This window comes from Arachis hypogaea, chromosome 1 (assembly GCF_003086295.3).
Source record: "Arachis hypogaea cultivar Tifrunner chromosome 1, arahy.Tifrunner.gnm2.J5K5, whole genome shotgun sequence".
Lineage (NCBI taxonomy): Eukaryota > Viridiplantae > Streptophyta > Magnoliopsida > Fabales > Fabaceae > Arachis > Arachis hypogaea.
In genome coordinates this window covers 11,785,553-11,805,273 of record NC_092036.1, presented here as the reverse complement: position 1 = coordinate 11,805,273, position 19,721 = coordinate 11,785,553, and the positions used below count along the sequence as shown (strand labels likewise).

The window sequence follows — 19,721 nt, the reverse complement described above, 5'->3', positions numbered from 1 at the left end:
TCTGTGGGAATTCCCTTGTAAGTTGGGTTAGTACTTTACAGTTTATAATTAGGTTGATTATAGTGAAATTCCATCATTGTTGTGATGGAGACTGGATGTAGGCTGCATTGCACTTAGCAGCAGAACCAGGATATATTTGGGTGTAATCTTCTTTCTCTACTACTCCATTTCTGTTTCTACTGCACAGGAGCTAAAACCAAAAATATATCGTGCCAAGTGACGAGACAAAAATAAAAAGTCTCGTGGCAAGGGACGAGGCAAAAACAGAAAAGTCTCCTCAAAGATCAGAAAGTGTAATCAAGTAAAGAGGGGCTAAGATTCAACCCCCCTTCTCTTAGCCACTGAAACCATCAATTGGTATCAGAGCTTGGTCTCAAAGAAATCAAGCATTGCAGCTTGGAGAAAAGATCCTCATGACAGAAAGCAGTGACTCAAATCTGGTGTCCTACAATCTCACAGAAGGACAGTCAAGCAACAGACCGCCTCTTTTCAATGGGAAAAACTATACCTATTGGAATGAGAGAATGAAGATCTTTGTGCAAGCAGTAGACTACAGACTTTGGAAGATCATCCTAGAAGGACAACAGTTTCCTACTAACACAAGTGTTGAAGGAGTAGTCACTCTTAAACCAGAAGCAAGCTGGACCGAGGAAGATAGGAAGAAAGTGGAGCTAAATGCCAAGGCTGTAAATCTACTCAACTGTGCTATCAGCTTCGAAGAATACCGACGGGTATCACGATGCACAACAGCAAAGAAAATCTGGGACAAATTACAAATCACTCATGAAGGAACCACCATTGTAAAGAAGACTCGGATAAACATGTTAAACAGAGAGTATGAAATGTTTGCAATGAAGGAAGGAGAATCCATTGATGAACTATTCGAACGGTTCAACACCATCATTGTTGGCTTAGATGCTATGAGAATCACTCATTCAGATTCTGTGCTTGTGAGAAGAGTGTTGAGATGTCTCACTAAAGAATGGAAAATAAAAGCTTTAATTATTTCTGAGAGTAGTAGTCTTGATTCCATGACATTTGATGATTTGAGAGGAAATCTTCTTGCTTTTGAAAACACTTATTTGAAAAAAGAGTCAAAAAAGAAAGGAATTGCTTTTTCTTCTATAACTAACCCCCTGGATGATGAATCCAGTGATAACTCCTCTGAAAATGAATTTGTGTTGTTTGCCAAAAAATTCAGGAAAATGGTAAAGTTCAAAGGCAAAGGCAGCAGCTCAAGGAAAATGAAGAAAGACCTTAGCAAAGTAACTTGTTACAACTGCAAGGAAATGGGAGACTTCAAATCTGACTGTCCCAAGTTAAAGAAAGAGGAGAAGCAAAAAGGGGAAAAGAAGAAGAAGGGTCTGATGGCATCATGGGAAGACTTAGAAAATGACTCAGACAGTGATGAAGAATCTGAGACCAAGTCACAGCCTTGTCTCATGGCAAATCATGTAGATCAGGTGTGCCTAGCATCCAAGAGGAAGGAAAATATGTGGTACATGGACAGCGGATGCTCTAGGCATATGACCGGAAAGACAACCTTCTTCATAAAGCTTGATGAATATGATGGAGGTCTTGTCACTTTCGGTGATGATGGAAAAGGAAAGATAGTGGCCGTTGGAAAAGTTGGTAAAAACTTTTCATCTTGTATAAATGGTATTCTTCTTGTCAATGGTTTGAAACATAATTTACTTAGTGTAAGTTAATTGTGTGATTTGGGATTTGAAGTAATTTTTAGAAAATTTGTGTGCTTGGTTGTTTGTGAAAAAATTGGGGATATTCTTTTTGAAGCTAAAAGATGCAACAATGTGTATGGATTAACTCTTGAGGACTTGAAAGAACAAAATGTAACATGTTTTACATCTCTTGAATCTGAAAAATGGCTATGGCATAGAAAGTTGGGTCATGCTAGCATGTACCAAATTTCTAAGCTAGTAAAGAAAAATCTGGTTAGAGGAATTCCTAAAATTAAATTTGATAAGGATCTTACTTGTGATGCTTGTCAATTAGGCAAACAAGTTAAATCCTCTTTTAAACCAAAAGATGGAATTTCAACCAAAAGGCCATTAGAAATGTTACACATTGATCTTTTTGGTCCAACAAGAACTCAAAGTCTAGGAGGTAAATACTATGGTTTGGTAGTGGTAGATGATTACTCTAGATTTGGTTGGGTACTTTTTCTTGCTCACAAAAATGATGCTTTCCATGCTTTCTCAACCCTTTGCAAGAAAATTCAAAATGAAAAAGATTTGAAAATGGCTCATTTGAGAAGTGATCACGGAAAAGAATTTGAAAACCAAGACTTTGAAAATTTCTGTGATGACTTTGGAATTACTCATAATTTTTTATGCCCTAGAACACCTCAACAAATGGGGTTGTTGAAAGAAGGAATAGAAGCCTTCAAGAAATGACTAGGGCTATGTAATGTGAGAATGAGGTTCCTAAATTTCTATGGGCTGAAGCTGTAAATACAGCATGCTATATTTTGAATAGGACAATTATTAGAAAAGGGTTGAAAAGAACTCCTTATGAACTATGGAAAGGAACCCCTCCTAAACTTAAGTACTTTCATGTTTTTGAATGCAAATGTTTTGTGCTTAACAACAAAGAAAATCTTGGGAAGTTTGATCCAAAATCTTATGAAGGAATGTTTGTTGGATACTTTACCACTAGCAAGGCCTATAGGATTTACCTTAAAGAACATAGAACCATAGAGGAATCCATACATGTTACTTTTTGTGATTCTAACTTAATTCCCAGTACTGTGATAGATAGTGATTCAGATTGTGAAGGAGCTGAAACAAGCAAAGAAAATCCCAAGTCTGCCCAAATTGAAGAATCTGCCAGTCCAGAATTGTCTCGTCAGATTGGAGGAGATATTTTCATTTTGTCTCCTGAGCCAGCACGAGAAACTGAAACAGTGAGACCAACAGAAACTCATCAAAGCTCAACACCACAAAGGAAGCCTAGAGAATGGAAGTCTATGAGGGGTTATCCTTATGACTTCATCATTGGTGATCCCTCCCAAGGAGTGACAACAAGATCCTCAACCAAAAGACAATCCAAACCAAAAAACTTTGCATTTTTGTCACAAATGGAGCCCAATAATGTGAAAGAAGCTCTTGAAGACCCATCATGGGTCAAGGCCATGGAAGAGGAGCTTGCTCAATTCGACAAGAATGAGGTTTGGACATTAGTACCTCATCCGGATGGTAAGAAAGTTACGTGTACTAAGTGGGTGTTTAAAAATAAACTTGGTGAGGATGGACAAGTTGTTCGTAAAAAGGCTAGATTAGTGGCCCAAGGTTACGATCAAGAAGTGGGAATAGATTTTGATGAGTCTTTTGCTCCGGTAGCCAGAATGGAAGCAATTAGATTGCTTCTTGCCTATGCTGCACATAAGGGTTTCAAAATGTTTCAAATGGATGTTAAATGTGCTTTTCTTAATGGCTTTATTGATAGAGAAGTGTATGTGGCACAATCCCCCGGTTATGAACATAAAGATTTTCCAAATCATGTTTTCAAACTAAGGCTCTTTATGGTCTTAGACAAGCTCCAAGAGCTTGGTATGAAAGTCTTAGTGCCTTCCTATTGGAAAATCAATTTCAAAGGGGTACCACAGACACAACTTTATTCATTAAAGCATCTAATGATGATATACTTCTAGTTCAAGTTTATGTGGATGATATTGTGTTTGGATCGGCCAATGAGTCCTTGTGTGAAGAGTTTGGAAAACTCATGACTAGTGAGTTTGAAATGAGTTTAATGGTAGAGCTAACCTTCTTTCTTGGCCTCCAAATTAAACAAACTCCTAGTGGTACTTTTATTCACCAAGGAAAGTATGCAAAAGAACTTATCAAAAAGTTTGGCCTAGAAAATTCTAAACCAATGGGAACACCAATGCATCCAAAACAACAAACTTGAAAAAGATGATGATGGCAAAGATGTAGACGAAACACGGTATAGGGGAATGATTGGTTCATTAATGTATCTTACCTCCTCTAGACCAGATATTGTTCAAAGTGTGGGTGTATGTTCAAGATTTCAATCTCACCCAAAAGAATCCCATCTTTTGGCTGTTAAGCGCATCATTAGATACATTAAGGGAACATGTGATTATGGCTTGTGGTATCCAAAATCTGATGATTTTTGTGCAGTAGGGTTTTGTGATGCAGATTATGCGGGAGATAGAGTGGATAGAAGAAGCACCTCCGGCATGTGTTGCTTCCTTGGAAGCTCACTCAACATGTGGTCAAGCAAGAAACAAGCCACAGTTGCTCTATCCACAGCTGAAACTGAATACATATCTGCATCTGCTTGTTGTTCACAATTAATTTGGTTAAAAACGCAGTTGGAATATTACAAATTAAAGATCAATAGTATACCATTATTTTGTGATAACATGAGTGCAATAAATATTTCAAAAAATCCTGTTTTGCACTCAAGAACAAAGCACATTGAGATCAAATATCACTTTATTAGAGAACATGTGCAAAAGGGTACTATTGATATTCAATTTGTAAAATCTGAAGATCAACTTGCTGACATTTTTACAAAACCCCTCTGTGAAGACAGATTCTTTTCATTAAGAAAAAGCTTGGGAATGATAGAATTAAGTTCTGTTGAAAGTTTATGAACTTTTTGATTCTGTTTGGTTTTGTCTCGTAGAAAAGCAGGAGACAAATTTTAGGATGTGTTGAACGGGTCATGATACAGGGGGAGACTGAATTGAAGTTAATTATTTTGGGCCCCACCAAATCTCTTTGACCTTACTCTGACCCATTCCTCATTTTTTTTTAAATTATATTTTTCGGAAGTTGTCAAATCAAATCTTTATCATTCCCTCATTCCTTGATTCTAGGAACTATTTTCACTTGTCTTGAATTATTATGGACTGCATTATTTTTTTCTCATTTTTTTTGCAGGGTCCCTCCTTGATGACAAAAGGGGGAGAATAAGAGAAAAAATGCTGAATTGAAACTGTTACGTTTCATTGATTTGTTGCACTGTTTTACATACCTGTTTTGCTCTGTTTTATGCTCTGATATGGTTCTATTTTGAGCACTTTGTGTTTGTGGATTAATTTCGAGTCAAGCTTTGATTGTCATTTGCTCAAATGCATGTGTGCTGACTGGACCATTGTGTTTTGGTGAAAAATAAATATTCTGCCTTTTGTATGTTGTTGTCATTTTTTTGCAGGTGCCCCTTGATGCCAAAAAGGGGAGAAATGGTGCTGAAAATTGAAATTGAGAAAGTGCTGAAAATGGAAACCATGAAAATAGGGAACAGGGAATAAAATCCGTGTGGATTTATGATTATCCTTGTTATAAATTGTGCCTTGCTGATTGCTGTTTTGTTGATATAATGCTTGTGATGCATTTGTTTTAATAATATGGCTGTCTGGTGGTTAATATGTTTTTTTTATCTTGATGAATAAGTTTTGGATTGAGAACATACTTCTGATTCATCTTGATAAACATGCTTGCTGAATATTTTGTTTTTGGCAGTTCCTTTAAGCAGTGAGTATGAAAATAAATGTTGAGAATTGCTGTGATCATGCCGTGATTAAAAATATTTTCTTACCATAAGTATGTTGCTCTGATTTGATTGAAAAATATTTTTAAAATAGCAATTTATTCTCAAAAATATTTTTGGTTGATTATGTTGTGAGTTTGAGCAGAAAATCAAATTATTGATAACAAATGAGTTTTGTATATCATTCAAAACTGCTCATAAATCAAGCATTCAGCGTCACGTAATGGATATGCTGAATAACATTGTTACTTTAGGCTTGATTAAGATTGTTACAGGTTAGTGCTTCCCTTGGTAAAAACAGCATATATTAAGGGGGAGCCATGTGACAATTAGAAAGGGGAAGAAATTCAAATATTCAAAGGGAGTATTCTATACTTTAATCTTTAATTTCTTTCCATTTCAATTTTTAATAATGTTTGTCATCAAGGGGAAGATTGATGAGTTTGGAAAACTCTAATTTAATTTGATGATGAACGAAAATTATTAAAAACAATTAATTACAAAATTATTAATTTGATCTTAATTCATACTTGCTTAATTAATAATTTTGTTGTGCAGATTTTGTGTTGGGCCGAAAAAATAGCAAGCCCAATGGAGAAATAAAATTCAGCCTTGTGCAAAAATATATCTAAAAATATGTGGCTGATTTTTTTATTGTGATAGTTGGGTCAGATTTAATGGTGTAAGCCCAAATCAATTGTTGGTGCAAGACCAAATAGGTTAGTCCAAAATTAAAAAGGAAATGGGCCCAACGCTTAAGCTATTCTTTTATCATCATGGTGAAATCCAATTTTTGTTATATAGTTGCATGTTTCTACGGACACCAATCTCCCACTAAGGAATGGATTTCAAATTTATTCAATTGTGCTTATTGTCTTGGAAACATGAAAGAGAAAAAGCAAAGTGATTTGATGACATTGATGGAAGTCTACACGTTGCCACACAAAGCATGGAAAGTTGCACCTAATTAATTTATTTTTGATAACACTCATTGCTTTGCTTTTCTTTTCTTATTCTATAGTCTTTCTTCTCTCTCTCTCTCTCGGTCATTTCCATCAGGTAACATGGAAGCATTAGCAAGTTACCAACAAGAAGAAGAAAGAGCTAGTATCAAGACCATCATGATGATGGCAAGAAAACATAAAAAATATAAAGTATGCTGTGGCTGAGATCTTCAACCATGAATGGTAAGATATGGTGATGAGATCTTGGCTTCTTCATACCAAAAAAGGTAGAAGGAGATTCGGCCAGCAAGGTGAAGATTCTTGGAGGCATAGCTTGTCTCTAATTCTGCTCAACCACCACAGAATGTAGCTAGGGTGGCTACATGATGGAAGAGGCAGAGATTGGAGCAGATGAAGCCATCATCATCATGAAGCATCAAGGGCCAAAAATCCATCTTGGAAAGCAAGCCAAGGATGGAGCGCTCGGATTGATGAAGTCTGATGACCAAGGAAGAACTAGAGGTATTTGCATGTTGGGTTTTGCGTAAGTTACCTCTTCTCTCTCTCTGGCCGAACCGGTTATGTGTGAAGGAAAAGAAGTTAAGCTTGGTTTTTGCTTCAACTGTGAAGGCTCCTCCTCTCTATAAAAGGGGTGAACAGCCACGGTTTGATTCAAGGAGAAAAGTGTGAGAGTGCAAGGCACAGAAGTCTCATAGCTACCTAAGCTTACAGATTTTCTTCTCCTTCAACGTATTCTGTTTTGTATTTTTCTGTTTAATTTTGTCATGTCTTGTGTCTCATGGAAAAAAGCAAACAGTGATGTTTGTATGAAAAAGCCATAGTGCGGAAAAAGGCAGAGAGTGCAAAATTAAAAGAAAAAGCCACAGATGTCCTTAGAGTTCCTTTGTACATCTGTGTTGTGTTTCATGATTCTGTGGGAATTCCCTTGTAAGTTGGGTTAGCACTTTACAGTTTGTAATTAGGTTGATTATAGTGAAATTTCATCATTGTTGTGATGGAGACTGGATGTAGGCTGCATTGCACTTAGCAGCTGAACCAGGATATATCTGTGTGTAATCTTCTTTCTCTACTACTCCATTTCTGTTTCTACTGCACAGAAGCTAAAACCAAAAATATCTCGTGCCAAGTGACGAGACAAAAATAAAAAGTCTCGTGGCTAGGGACGAGACAAAAACAGAAAAGTCTCCTCAAAGATCAGAAAGTGTAATCAAGCAAAGAGGGGCTAAGATTCAACCCCCCTTCTCTTAGCCACTAAAACCATCAAGATAGTATATCAAATTTGTAAATTGCTTACAGAATTTTGACGGCATAAGTAAAAATTTCTAAGTTTCTTTCCATCGTCGCCACTGGCATGGCTGCCAAGGTCAGTATCACTCGCTGTTTCAAAACTGTGGAAGACGGTGTTACTAGAGAGATTTGTATTTCGATCTAGAGTATTTTGGTGATAGAGATGTCTGTGCGCTATTCTCTTCTCATTTCTTTAGTAAAATCATAGTTTTTTTTCCTTTAAATTCAACATTTTAAATTTTTACAACAACAACAACAAAGCCTTGTCCCACTAAGTGGGGTCAGTTACATGAATCAAACGACACTATTGTGCTCTGTCATGTATCATGTCTACAGAAAGACCGTTTATATGTAGATCTCGTTTGACCACCTCATGGATGGTCTTCTTAGGTCTTCCTCGGCCTTTCGCCCTTTGTCCATCTTTCATCTCATTCACCTTCCTGACTGGATGTTCTATCGGTCTTCTTCTCACATGTCCAAACCACCTGAGATGCGATTCAACCATCTTTTCCACAATGGGTGCTACTCCAACTCTCTCCCTTATATCTTCATTCCTTATTTTATCCAATCGCGTATGACCACTCATCCATCTCAACATCTTCATCTCTGCCACACTCAACTTATGTTCGTGCTCCCCTTTAGCCCCCCAACACTCCGTACCATACAGCATAGCCGGTCTTATAGCGGTGCGATAGAATTTACCTTTAAGTTTTAAAGACACTTTTTTGTTGCATATAAAATCAGATACACTCCGCCATTTTGACCAACCTGCTTGGATCCTATGATTTACATCCTGTTCAATATCTCCATTATCCTGTATGATGCACGCAAGATACTTAAAACTTTTAACTTTTCCTAGGATGTTTTCTCCAATCTTCACCTCTATATTGGGGTTTTTCCTTCTCAGACTGAACTTACATTCCATATATTCCATCTTGCTACGGCTTATGCGCAGACCATACACTTCTAACGCTTCTCTCCATAACTCCAACTTCTTATTTATGTCTTCCCTTGACTCTCCCATAAGGACGATATCATCGGCAAAAAGCATGCACCATGGCACAGGCTCTTGGATGTGCTCTGTGAGTACTTCCAAGACTAATGTGAAAATGTATGGACTTAAGGATGATCCCTGGTGTAATCCTATACTAATAGGGAATTCTTCCGTCACACCACTTTGAGTCTTCACACTAGTTGTGGCCCCATCATACATGTCTTTAATTGCCCGAATATACGCGATCCTTACTCTCCTCTTTTCTAAAACCTTCCATAAGACCTCCCTTGGTACCATATCATACGCTTTTTCCAAATCAATAAACACCATATGTAGATCTCTTTTATTACTACGATACCTCTCCATCATCCTTCTTAATAGGTATATCGCTTCAGTGGTAGATCTTCCTGGCATAAATTCAAATTGGTTTTCTGTTACTTGTGTCTCTTTTCTCAACCTCCGTTCTATCACCCTTTTCCATAACTTCATAGTATGACTCATAAGCTTAATCCCTCTATAATTTTCGCAACTTTGTATATCTCCCTTATTCTTGTAGATAGGTACCAAGGTGCTCTTTCTCCACTCATCAGGCATCTTCTTTGACCTTAAAATCTCATTAAAAAGCTTAGTTAACCAGTTGATGCCTTTTTCTCCAAGACCCTTCCAAACCTCAATCGGGATATTATCAGGTCCTACTGCCCTGCCATTTTTCATCTGTTTTAGAACCTCTTTTACCTCGAAGTCTCGAATCCTTCGATAGTAGTCAAAGTTTTGATCTTCTTCCCTTGTGCATAATCGACCAAGGCTCGGAAGAGTCTTCTGTCCCTCATTAAATAACTCGTAGAAGTAGCTCTTCCACCTTTCATTAATCTTCTCCTCTTGAGCCAACACATCTCCATCCTTATCCTTTATGCACTTAACCTGATCCAAATCTCTCGTTCTTCTTTCCCGGCTCTTTGTGATTCTATATATACCTTTTTCTCCTTCTTTTGTGCCCAAAGACTGGTAGAGACCCTCATATGCTCTTGTTTTTGCTTCACTTACAGCCACTTTTGTCTCTTTCTTAGCCGCCTTATATTTTTCCCAGTTATCTGCATTGCGGCATAAAGACCACTCTTTAAAGTATTTCCTTTTTATCTTTATATTTTCTTGTATACTCGCATTCCACCACCAGGACTCCTTGTCTCTTGGTCCTATTCCTTTAGATTCACCAAAACTTTCTTTTGTTGTTCTTCTAATAACTTCTGCCATCTCCCTCCACATCTCTTCTGCGCTTCCATTCCCATCCCACTTTGCTTCTTCTCCTACCCGTCTTAGGAAGCTTCTTTGTTCCTCACCTTTCATCCGCCACCACCTCGTCCTTGGGTTCTTCGTATGATGTCTTTTTCTCAACTTTTGCTTAACGCGAAAATTCATGACAAGCACCCTATGTTGTGTTGTCAAACTCTCTCCCGGGATAATTTTACAATTAATGCAAAATTTCTGGTCGACTCTCCTCAACAAGAAGAAGTCAATTTGAGAGCTTGTCATGCCACTCTTATAGGTTATAAGATGTTCGTCTCTCTTTTTAAAACATGTATTTGCGATGAGAAGATCAAAGGATGAGAAAAAGTCCAAAATAATTTTACCCTCGACATTTATCACCCCGAAACCATGGCCTCCATGAATACTCCCATATCCAGTCACTTCTCTCCCAACATGGCCATTTAAATCTCCTCCTAAGAAAATCTTATCTCCCAAAGGTATGCCTTGAACCAAACTCTCTAGATCCTCCCAAAACCTTATCTTGTGTTGTTCGTCCAAACTCACTTGCGGTGCATAAGCATTAATCACATGGAAAGCACCTCCCTCCACCACAAGTTTGATAGAGATGATCCGATCTCCCACCCTCTTGACATCCACTACGTCCTTCTTCCACTGCTTATCCACAATTATTCCAACCCCATTCCTATTCTTCACCTTTCCTGTATACCAAAGTTTGAAACCAGAAGTATCTAACTCCCTAGCCTTTGCACCAACTCATTTTGTTTCTTGTAGGCACATAATGTTAATCTTCCTCCTTGTTATGTTGTCCACCACCTCCATGGACTTTCCTGTTAGAGTGCCTATGTTCCATGTCCCAAATCTCAACCTTCTATAATTGACTAAGAAAAAAAGTTTACCTTTAAATATTCTTTTTCATGTGTTAATTTATAAATGATCAACTTTCAAGGCTTTTTATTTCAAAATACATAACGTATTTTAAATAATTAATTGAATTTATAGTTAGCACATATTATTTCTGAGCCTCCATAAAGTTAGAATGACTCTTGTTTGTAAAAGAAATTTATTTTAAAAATTAGATTTGAATCATACTTATAATGTTATCGTTATCAACTGATTACATTATTGATTAGACTAAAAAAGCAATAAATAAGAATGAATAAGGAAATTAAATTCAAACCAATGGAAGTTTATATATAAATGGTTGGAGATTTATCTAATTCAAATTTTTATAGCCATTATTAAACAAAATAAGCTAATGTGGTCAATTTTGCTATGAAGAGTTTCTAAAACTAAAATGATACATACATGCATATAGATTAAAATTTATATGGCGTAAAGAAATTCTTTACACGTCTAATTCATATATGATAATATACTATTCTGTACAAAACTCCATGCATAACTAGGGGAGCAAAAAGTTAAGAACAAGTGGAACCAAAGAAACATAAGAGCGATGTTCACAAAAACATACGTATCGATTTAATGCATGATATCATTTTACTACAAACTTAAAAGTTGTTAATATATACACACACTACACGAGAAGGATTCGTTTAATTATGTAGGTATAAGTTTTCTTTAACTTATATTCTCAAATAATTTCTTATGTAGGATGAACTTTATCAATCTAGTTTAATGATTCTTTTTTTCATGACACGGTTTAACAGTTGAATTAATGAAATTTATTGTACATAGAAAGTTATTCAACGGTATAGGTTAACAAGTGTTGTCTTATGAGCGATATAAATGAAATCTTATTTATCTTCCAATGCAAAGAGTAAACATATATTAAGATTCTTCCATCAAAATTAGAGGGATTAAAACTGTGTACTAAGCTGATCCTAATTTGGCTTAGTTCGGGGAACAAGAAAGACGATACAACACACACGCACACGCGCGCATATATATATATATATATATATATATATATATATATATATATATATATATATATATATATATTTATTTTTTTTGTTTTTTTTTTGCTACAGTCAGAGCCCAGTCAAGGTCTAGCCGGGCTCTGGGACTGTTTCCAGGAATCCCAGATAACTCTGATTTAAGTCAAATTAGTCTTTTCACTAGTTGGATGATGACGTGACACATTAAGTGCCATGTGGCATGATAACGTGTCACGCCACGTGGCAGGTCACGCCACGTGTTACTTGACATGTTAAAAAATTTTTATAATCAAAATAGTTCTTGAAAATCCAAACGTAAATCATTTTTATCCCTAAAATTTTAAAAATTAATCAAACTAGTCTTTATATAATTTTTTTATAATATTAAATTTTAAATTTTTTTGATACTACTAATTTTAATATTATTTTTTAAACCTTAATAAACAAAATTTTCTTTACATAAAATAATAAAAATAATTAAATTTTTATAAAATTATTTTGTCATTTATATTTAAAAATTTTACATTTTTAAATTGTAATTTTTTATGTGAATTTTTTTTATAAAAATGAGTTTATCAATTATTATTGATTATATATTTAAAAATTTAATATTTTAAATTTTATCAAATAATATAGTAATTATTTTAAATTTTAAATCTTTTAAAGTTTTTAAAATTATAATTTTTATTATTGTTTAATTTATATCATAAAACTCAATAATTAAAAAACTGATTTATGGATTACTTTTTGAATCTTAATATTCTAATATAATTTTTTAAATATTTTATTTAAATATAATTTTTTTGAATCTTAATATTCTAATATAATTTTTTAAATTTGTGGATCTTTTTGAATTTTCACTCTAAGTATCACTACCATTACATCCTATATGTAAGTAATACTGTAATAGAAAAAAAAAGATGTAGTAAAAAAATAGTGGTATAACTTTGTTTAGGTTAAGATATATAAATTTTGATTTTGAGCATATAACTTTGTTTAGGTTAATAAATACATACATTTCAATTTTGATACTCAATGGTTTTAGAAAATGATTTTAGAATAGAAAAGAATAAGAAAGATTTTGAGAAGAATTAAAGGAGAGAGATAATTTTATTAAAAAAAATTTAAGAAAAAAAAGATACAATTACTAATGTTTTGTTTGTCAATTAAATTTCTATTAAAATTAGTAGTATCAAAAAATATTTCAAATTTAATATTATGAAGAAAAAATAAAAAAAATTATATAAGGACTAGTTTGATTAACTTTTAAAATTTTAGGGATGAAAATGACATACGTCTGGACTTTCAAAGACTATTTTAATTATAAAAAACTTTTTTACATGTCAAGTGACACGTGTCACAGACCTGTCACATGGCGTGCCATGTGTCACTGACCTGTCACGTGGCAATTAACGTGACATGTCATCATCCAACTGATAAAATGACTAATTTGACTTACATTTTATCTTTTAGAGACTAATATGACTAAAAAAATCATTTGAAAACTAATTTTAAAAATGAGTAATCTTTCAGAGACAAATTTAAGTATTAATCCATATATATATATAGGGCATTATAGTTATGGTAATAATTGAAGATAAATAAAATTGAAATCATCTTTAATTTTTTTTAAAATGATCTTCAATATTATTTTTAGTATTAAAATTATTCTTTTGACAAATTTATTCTTTATAATTATTATTTCGAATAAAAAATGGTTAGGAATAATTGTAATTTTGACCCTATATTTTAGGATCAAAATAATTTTTTTTTTGGTGACGATCAAAATAATATTTATCCTTAATTGAATGCATAATGTTGCTAGGTTAAAAATAGTATTCATCCCTAATTGAAGCATAATGTTGCTAGGTTAATTAAATTTTAAAGTATCGTGTCATTAACTAACTAGCCATATAGATTTGATTGGGCCATATTAATTTGCCTTTGCCTATATATCAATCTAAAAGGGTTGTAATGTGACTATGACATCTCACGTCCCATATTTTGGGAATAGAATAGTTAATTAACTCCTTTACAAATGCCCTAAAAAGTAGGGTTTGGAATGTGATCCTCTAGAACTCTCTTGTATCTTTATAATTATGGCATATATTGATTTGCAAGCATGATGAGTATGACCCAATTGTCTATTATACCCAAACAAGAAGGACCAATATTATTGCAAACATGATCTTCACAATGATGAAGAAATCCAATTTCTGTTTTATTCAAGTCATTTTTTTAAATTTGTTATCCTAAAACTGCTTAAGTCTGGTTATATTAAAATTTAATTTTATGAATTTTATTATAAAAGTATAGGTTAAACATATAATAAAAAAATTAATATTATTTATTATAAAAATAAACTTTTACGTTTACAAATTACAATGTATAAAAACAATAAATAATATTAACATATTATTTAATCTATGTTTTTAGGAGACACGATAATAAAACCGTTATATACTAATACAACTGTACAATACTTTGTGATACCACCGACCAAACACGTCTATCTATAAACTTCATGAATCCACGCAAGAAAAATGAAATGGTTCAAAAATTCAAAATCTACTATGGAGTTTCTTAATTATAGATAAAATTATTAAATATTTAGTTGACTTATTAATGCATTCTAGAGTATAATAACTGGATTTTTAGGTCATTTATAGCTTAACCACCAATCATAATGCAAAAGCGAAAGCTTGAAAAAAGGGTCTCAAGAGGTCGATACCATAGACACATACAAAATCATTTGTGTGATCACATCATTAATCTAGAAAAGTTCGAGATATTTTTGGGGTATAAGTATATTCTGGATTATATATAGGTCCTGGATAAATAATTTAATTAATTTTTTTAAAAAATAACTTAAATAATAAATAGTTATATTAAAAATAGTTTATAAATAAATTATTTTGTATTTAAATTTTTAATTTTAAAAGTGTTTATTTTATAAAAATATGATAAAAAATAGCAGTATTATGATGAGAAAAGTCATTTTTTTAATTTTTCTATAAGTTTTTAAATAGTTTCTTAAAAAAAAATTCAATTTTAAAAATTATACCAAATATTAATACTATTATTTTTTATGAGACAAAAATTCAAAAAAATATTTTTAAAATTTTTTAAACGGGCTCATAATCAATTATAAAATTAATTAAATAATATGTATGAAGGCGACTGAATATTATAAAATAATCTGGTGTTTATCATTTATTTATAAAATTTAAAATAAAAAGATAGGACTCGCTTTATTCGATTTCTACTTTTAAATAAATTATTCAAAATTGTGTAGGCACAACAAAATTTTTCTTATATAAAATATATAAGTTATTAACTTTATTTATATATGTTCTGAGGTTATAATAATATTATTCTAGTCAATAATGTCCTAGCTTACTCCTCTTAAGAACAATATAGAAAAAACTAGAGAAACTCATCTTCAACTTTTTTTGTTGTTTTCTGCATCAAATCTTAGCCAAATTAATTAAAGATATGGTAAGATTTAGGGATTGGTCAGTGCAATGAGAGCATATGACCTATGTTTAGGGGAGCTTAATCAAATAAAAATTGACATCATCATCAATACATCATTCTACTTTTCTACTCACCTTGATGGCTTGATATTTAATTAAAGGAATATAATACCGTAAAGTTTTGGTTTCGAATATAATATGGAAATTAAAGCTAGCATCCAAATTAAATATATATACGAAACATTTCATATAACAATAATTATTATGAACTAAAGAAAGAAATTTTAATTTGCTACAATTATAACCACCAAATCTCCTTGAATTTTTTCAAGTTTTATAATTATACTCCAAATAATTAAGTAGTAAACAAATTAGCCCATTTTTTAAATAATCTCATCGAATTACAACAATGCAATTTAAGAGAAAAAAAAAAGAAACAAAGAAAACTAAGGAGATGGCTACATATAATTTTTTGAACCAAATTATTTATAAATTTAATTATTTTATTAATCTTTATAATTTCAACAAATTTTTAATTAGACCTTTATAATTTTAAAATTTATAATTAAGTCTCTATATTAGATAAAGATTTTAATTAGGTCATTTTTAACCATTATTTGTTAAAAAATAAAATTTTTTAAAATATTTATTTTGTGTTTGATGTATAATAAGTTATAAAATATTTCGAAAAAATATATATTTTAGGATTAGTGTATTTTAATTATTTTTAAAGTCCTTAAAAATGATTTCTACTGTTTAATTGGTTCTTTCATAAATTTTAATTAAATTTTGAATAAATTTTATTATAAGATAATTAATTTAAAATAATATAAGATAAAATAAGCCATCATCATATTCCACTTCCAGAGAATTCGGCATTTGTTGTGGTTTTGATAGTAAAGTTGCAAGTTGCAATTGCATGCATATCCGATCTTAGTTATACATATAATAATCTGGTGGTGAGTTTAGATTAGATTTGATGGGTCCGCCAAAGTAATTGACAATCTTGCAATCTTGCGTGGAAGCATGGAGGTTTCACTTCGATAGATACGCACCATCTACGCTTTTATTTGAACACCATGCACTAATGATTATTATTTATTAATTATTACTACTATGGAATCAACCAATTATTTTGCTAGAAACTTGTAGAGAACATTTTTTTTTTTTTTTAATATATAAAGTTAGGAGTGAGACTCGATTGAGACTTTTAAGTGAGAATAAAGAGATGATGTCATTTGAATTCTAATTCGTTAGCAACTTATAGAAAACATTACTTCTTAATTAATCGTTGAAACTTATTTTTTTAAAGAATTTAATAAGCGAGCCATTTTTTTAGTTAATATTAACTATTTTTTAGTTTTAAATTTTTTAAAAAAAATTCAAAAATAATTTTATACTAAAAAATTAATTAATATTGAACATTTAAAAATTAGTTTATTTCATACAACTTCTTTTTAAAATTCTTTGAATTAAACAATAAAATAACGTATAAATTAGGTTAGGAGTTACTAATACATACTCTTGGATAGTATTTATTATTTAAGAGAGGGAATGGAATAATAAAAAAATAAAAAATTTATTTAAACTAAAAAGAAAATATAATATTAATAGTATTTATTAGTATGAAATGCAATTCAAAAATATTTGTTGGCTTGTTGTTAGTTAGACTATTGTTGGTTACCTAGCAAGATTGTTAAAATTTATATTGACTAAATTATAGGCTATTTTATTATTTTTTAATTTATTTATAAGAAAATAATATTAATAGATAACAGAAAATATAATTGTGTATTGTATATATATAATCTAATGATGTTGAGTAAATGTGCATGCAGCTTGATGTAATTGCAAGCCTATTAAGTGGAAGACTTGTGAGAGAAAGGATTGGTCCAGCAATGTTAAGTGCTGTCCAAAGTCAGGTAATTTACTTGGTCCTAATTTCATAAGCAATTTACAATGATGTTGACACACAAATTTTTGTTAATGTATATATATATATATATATCAAGGACAAAAGTGTATAAATGGACACCAATTCCAAAAAACAAATAAACTTTTTTACAATGTAAAAAAATTATTCTAAATTTAATTTTAATACTCATAGTAGATCAAAATTTTACTCAATTAATGAATTTAAAAATTAATTTCTTTTGTTAATATGACAAAACATAATTAATTGTATGTCTCGGTAAAAAAAAAATTACACTTGAGTATAAAAAATTTAATTTTAATATTTTTTTTTGCTAACGCAACTTAATTACATATGCATGTGAGATTAACCTTAATTTCATTTTCAGATGGGTGCTGTTGAGATTAACTTTGATGATGTTCAAAACATCTTTGACACTGGTGGTGCAAAAGGCTTATCAAAAGATTCAGTTGAAAAGATCTCAAAGATCATAATTACAAGTGACAACAATGTTGATGCTTCTGGTGAAAAGGTTTCTTGCTCAGTTTGCCTTCAGGTTTGTTTAAACCTCATCTTTTTTTATCTATAGTAATTAAAAGAGAAATAATTAACTTCTTTATTTGTCACTATTATTTTTTAGATTTAATTATTTTGTTAGTCTTTATAATTTTATTAAATTTTTAATTAGGTCTATATATATATTTTTTAATTTGGTCCTTATATTACTGTTAATTTTGTAATTAGATTATTTTCATGTCAAAAACGTTAAAATTAACAGAACATTTCTCTTAAAAAATATGCAGTAAAAAATCTAATTTGATTTTTATAAATACCTTTAATTTGTAAAAAAATATTCAGTTAACTTTAAAAAAGTTTACATTAGAAAATACCTAACTATAAAATTAAAAGTAGTGTAGAGATTCAATTGAAAAAAAAATATAAAGATTTAATTAAAAATTTGATAAAACTATAAAAACTAATAGAATAATTAAATATATTTTTTATTAATATTAATAAAATTGAAAAGCTTTCAAGTATATCAGAATATCGATATTTCAGTAAATTTTTACCGTTAATCTTAATTATATATATTATATATATTTTCTATAATTAATATTAACGATTAAAAATCACTGAAACACTAATGTAGCGGTACACTTGAAAATTTTCCAAAAAAATTATATATAGAGAGATAATATTTGGATTGAGTTTGGTATATAGAAGTTACTCACTTTTGTGTTAGATCATACCTACAAAGTGTGTTGTTGAGCTTATAAAAGTGTTATGAAATTGACATTATGAAATTTTGTGATTTTTTTTTTTCTTTTCTCTTCAGGACTTTCAAATTGGAGAAACAGTTAGAAGCTTGCCCCATTGCCATCACATGTTTCACCAACCTTGCATTGACAAGTGGCTCATAAGGCATGGATCTTGCCCTCTATGTAGAAGGGATCTGTAATTTTTGTACATGTATGTGGAAATTAAAAAAAAGTACAAGCAGTCAGAAAAAAAAAAAAAAAGGAAGGATATATTTCATTGTTTATATGCGCATTTAATTACTTGTAGGAACATATATACTCAGGGTACATTGTTGTAAAATTCCCTCCCAATGCCATTTATGAGTGGCACCAATATTGTACCAAGTTAGTGAAAAGAAAATTTTGGCATTAAATAGAGTCTATTATATTTATTATATTCTTAAATTAAATAAGTTTAAGACATAATATTAGAATTTTTATAGTTAAAATATTTTAAATTTGATTTTTATTAATATTAAGAGAAATAATTTTAGCCTAAGCTAAGACAACAGAAAAAGAAAACAAATTAAATATCTGTTTAAAAGTAATATAAATATTTACATATATTTTTTGTTACTTTAAATTTTTTAGATAAGTAATTTTTATGATAATAATTTTTTATATATTAAATTAATTTTGATCCATTATTGTTGACTTATTTTGAAAGAATTTCTCATTATATACCATCTAACTATCTAAGTATGTATTTATGTTGATATATCAAAGTAATTAATTAACTCGCACACAATTGGTTAATTGTTGTCTTAAATGTTAGTAGAAATATTAAGTATAGAAAATTAATTTTTAATTAGTCAATTAACATTAGTAAATTTTTTTATTGTAAAAGTTATTTTTTGACTCCTACTTTTTGGACGATTTTAGAATTTACCATTAAGATTTAGATTTTGAAATATAAAATTTAGAGTTTAGTTTAGGATGTAAAATTTAAGATAAAAAAATTTAAAAATTGATTGGAGAAAATTAACTCCCTAACGAATTAAATTCATATTATTCTTTTGTGATAAGGATATATGAATATATGATTAGATAAATGGTGTATGTGAGTTTTATGCCCAATTCTACCTAC

The 19,721-nt window shown here is 30.9% G+C and overlaps 1 protein-coding gene across 1 annotated transcript; it reads left to right on the top strand.

Annotated features, from left to right (window-relative positions):
* Positions 1 to 1,289: 1,289 nt before the first annotated feature.
* Positions 1,290 to 18,795, top strand: LOC112804151 (NEP1-interacting protein 1-like). The gene is made up of 4 exons (XM_025847534.1): positions 1,290 to 1,463; positions 17,263 to 17,346; positions 17,725 to 17,892; positions 18,673 to 18,795. The coding sequence occupies exons 1-4, from the start codon at positions 1,290 to 1,292 to the stop codon at positions 18,793 to 18,795; spliced, it is 549 nt and encodes a 182-aa protein (XP_025703319.1).
* The last annotated feature ends 926 nt before the right edge of the window (positions 18,796 to 19,721 follow it).

Coding starts and splice junctions, on each gene's coding strand:
- LOC112804151 (XM_025847534.1), top strand. CDS start 1,290: ATGGGAGACTTCAAATCTGACTGTCCCAAGTTAAAGAAAGAGGAGAAG. Junction 17,347..17,724: donor TAAGTGCTGTCCAAAGTCAG/GTAATTTACTTG, acceptor TTTCATTTTCAG/ATGGGTGCTGTTGAGATTAA. Junction 17,893..18,672: donor CTTGCTCAGTTTGCCTTCAG/GTTTGTTTAAAC, acceptor TTTTCTCTTCAG/GACTTTCAAATTGGAGAAAC.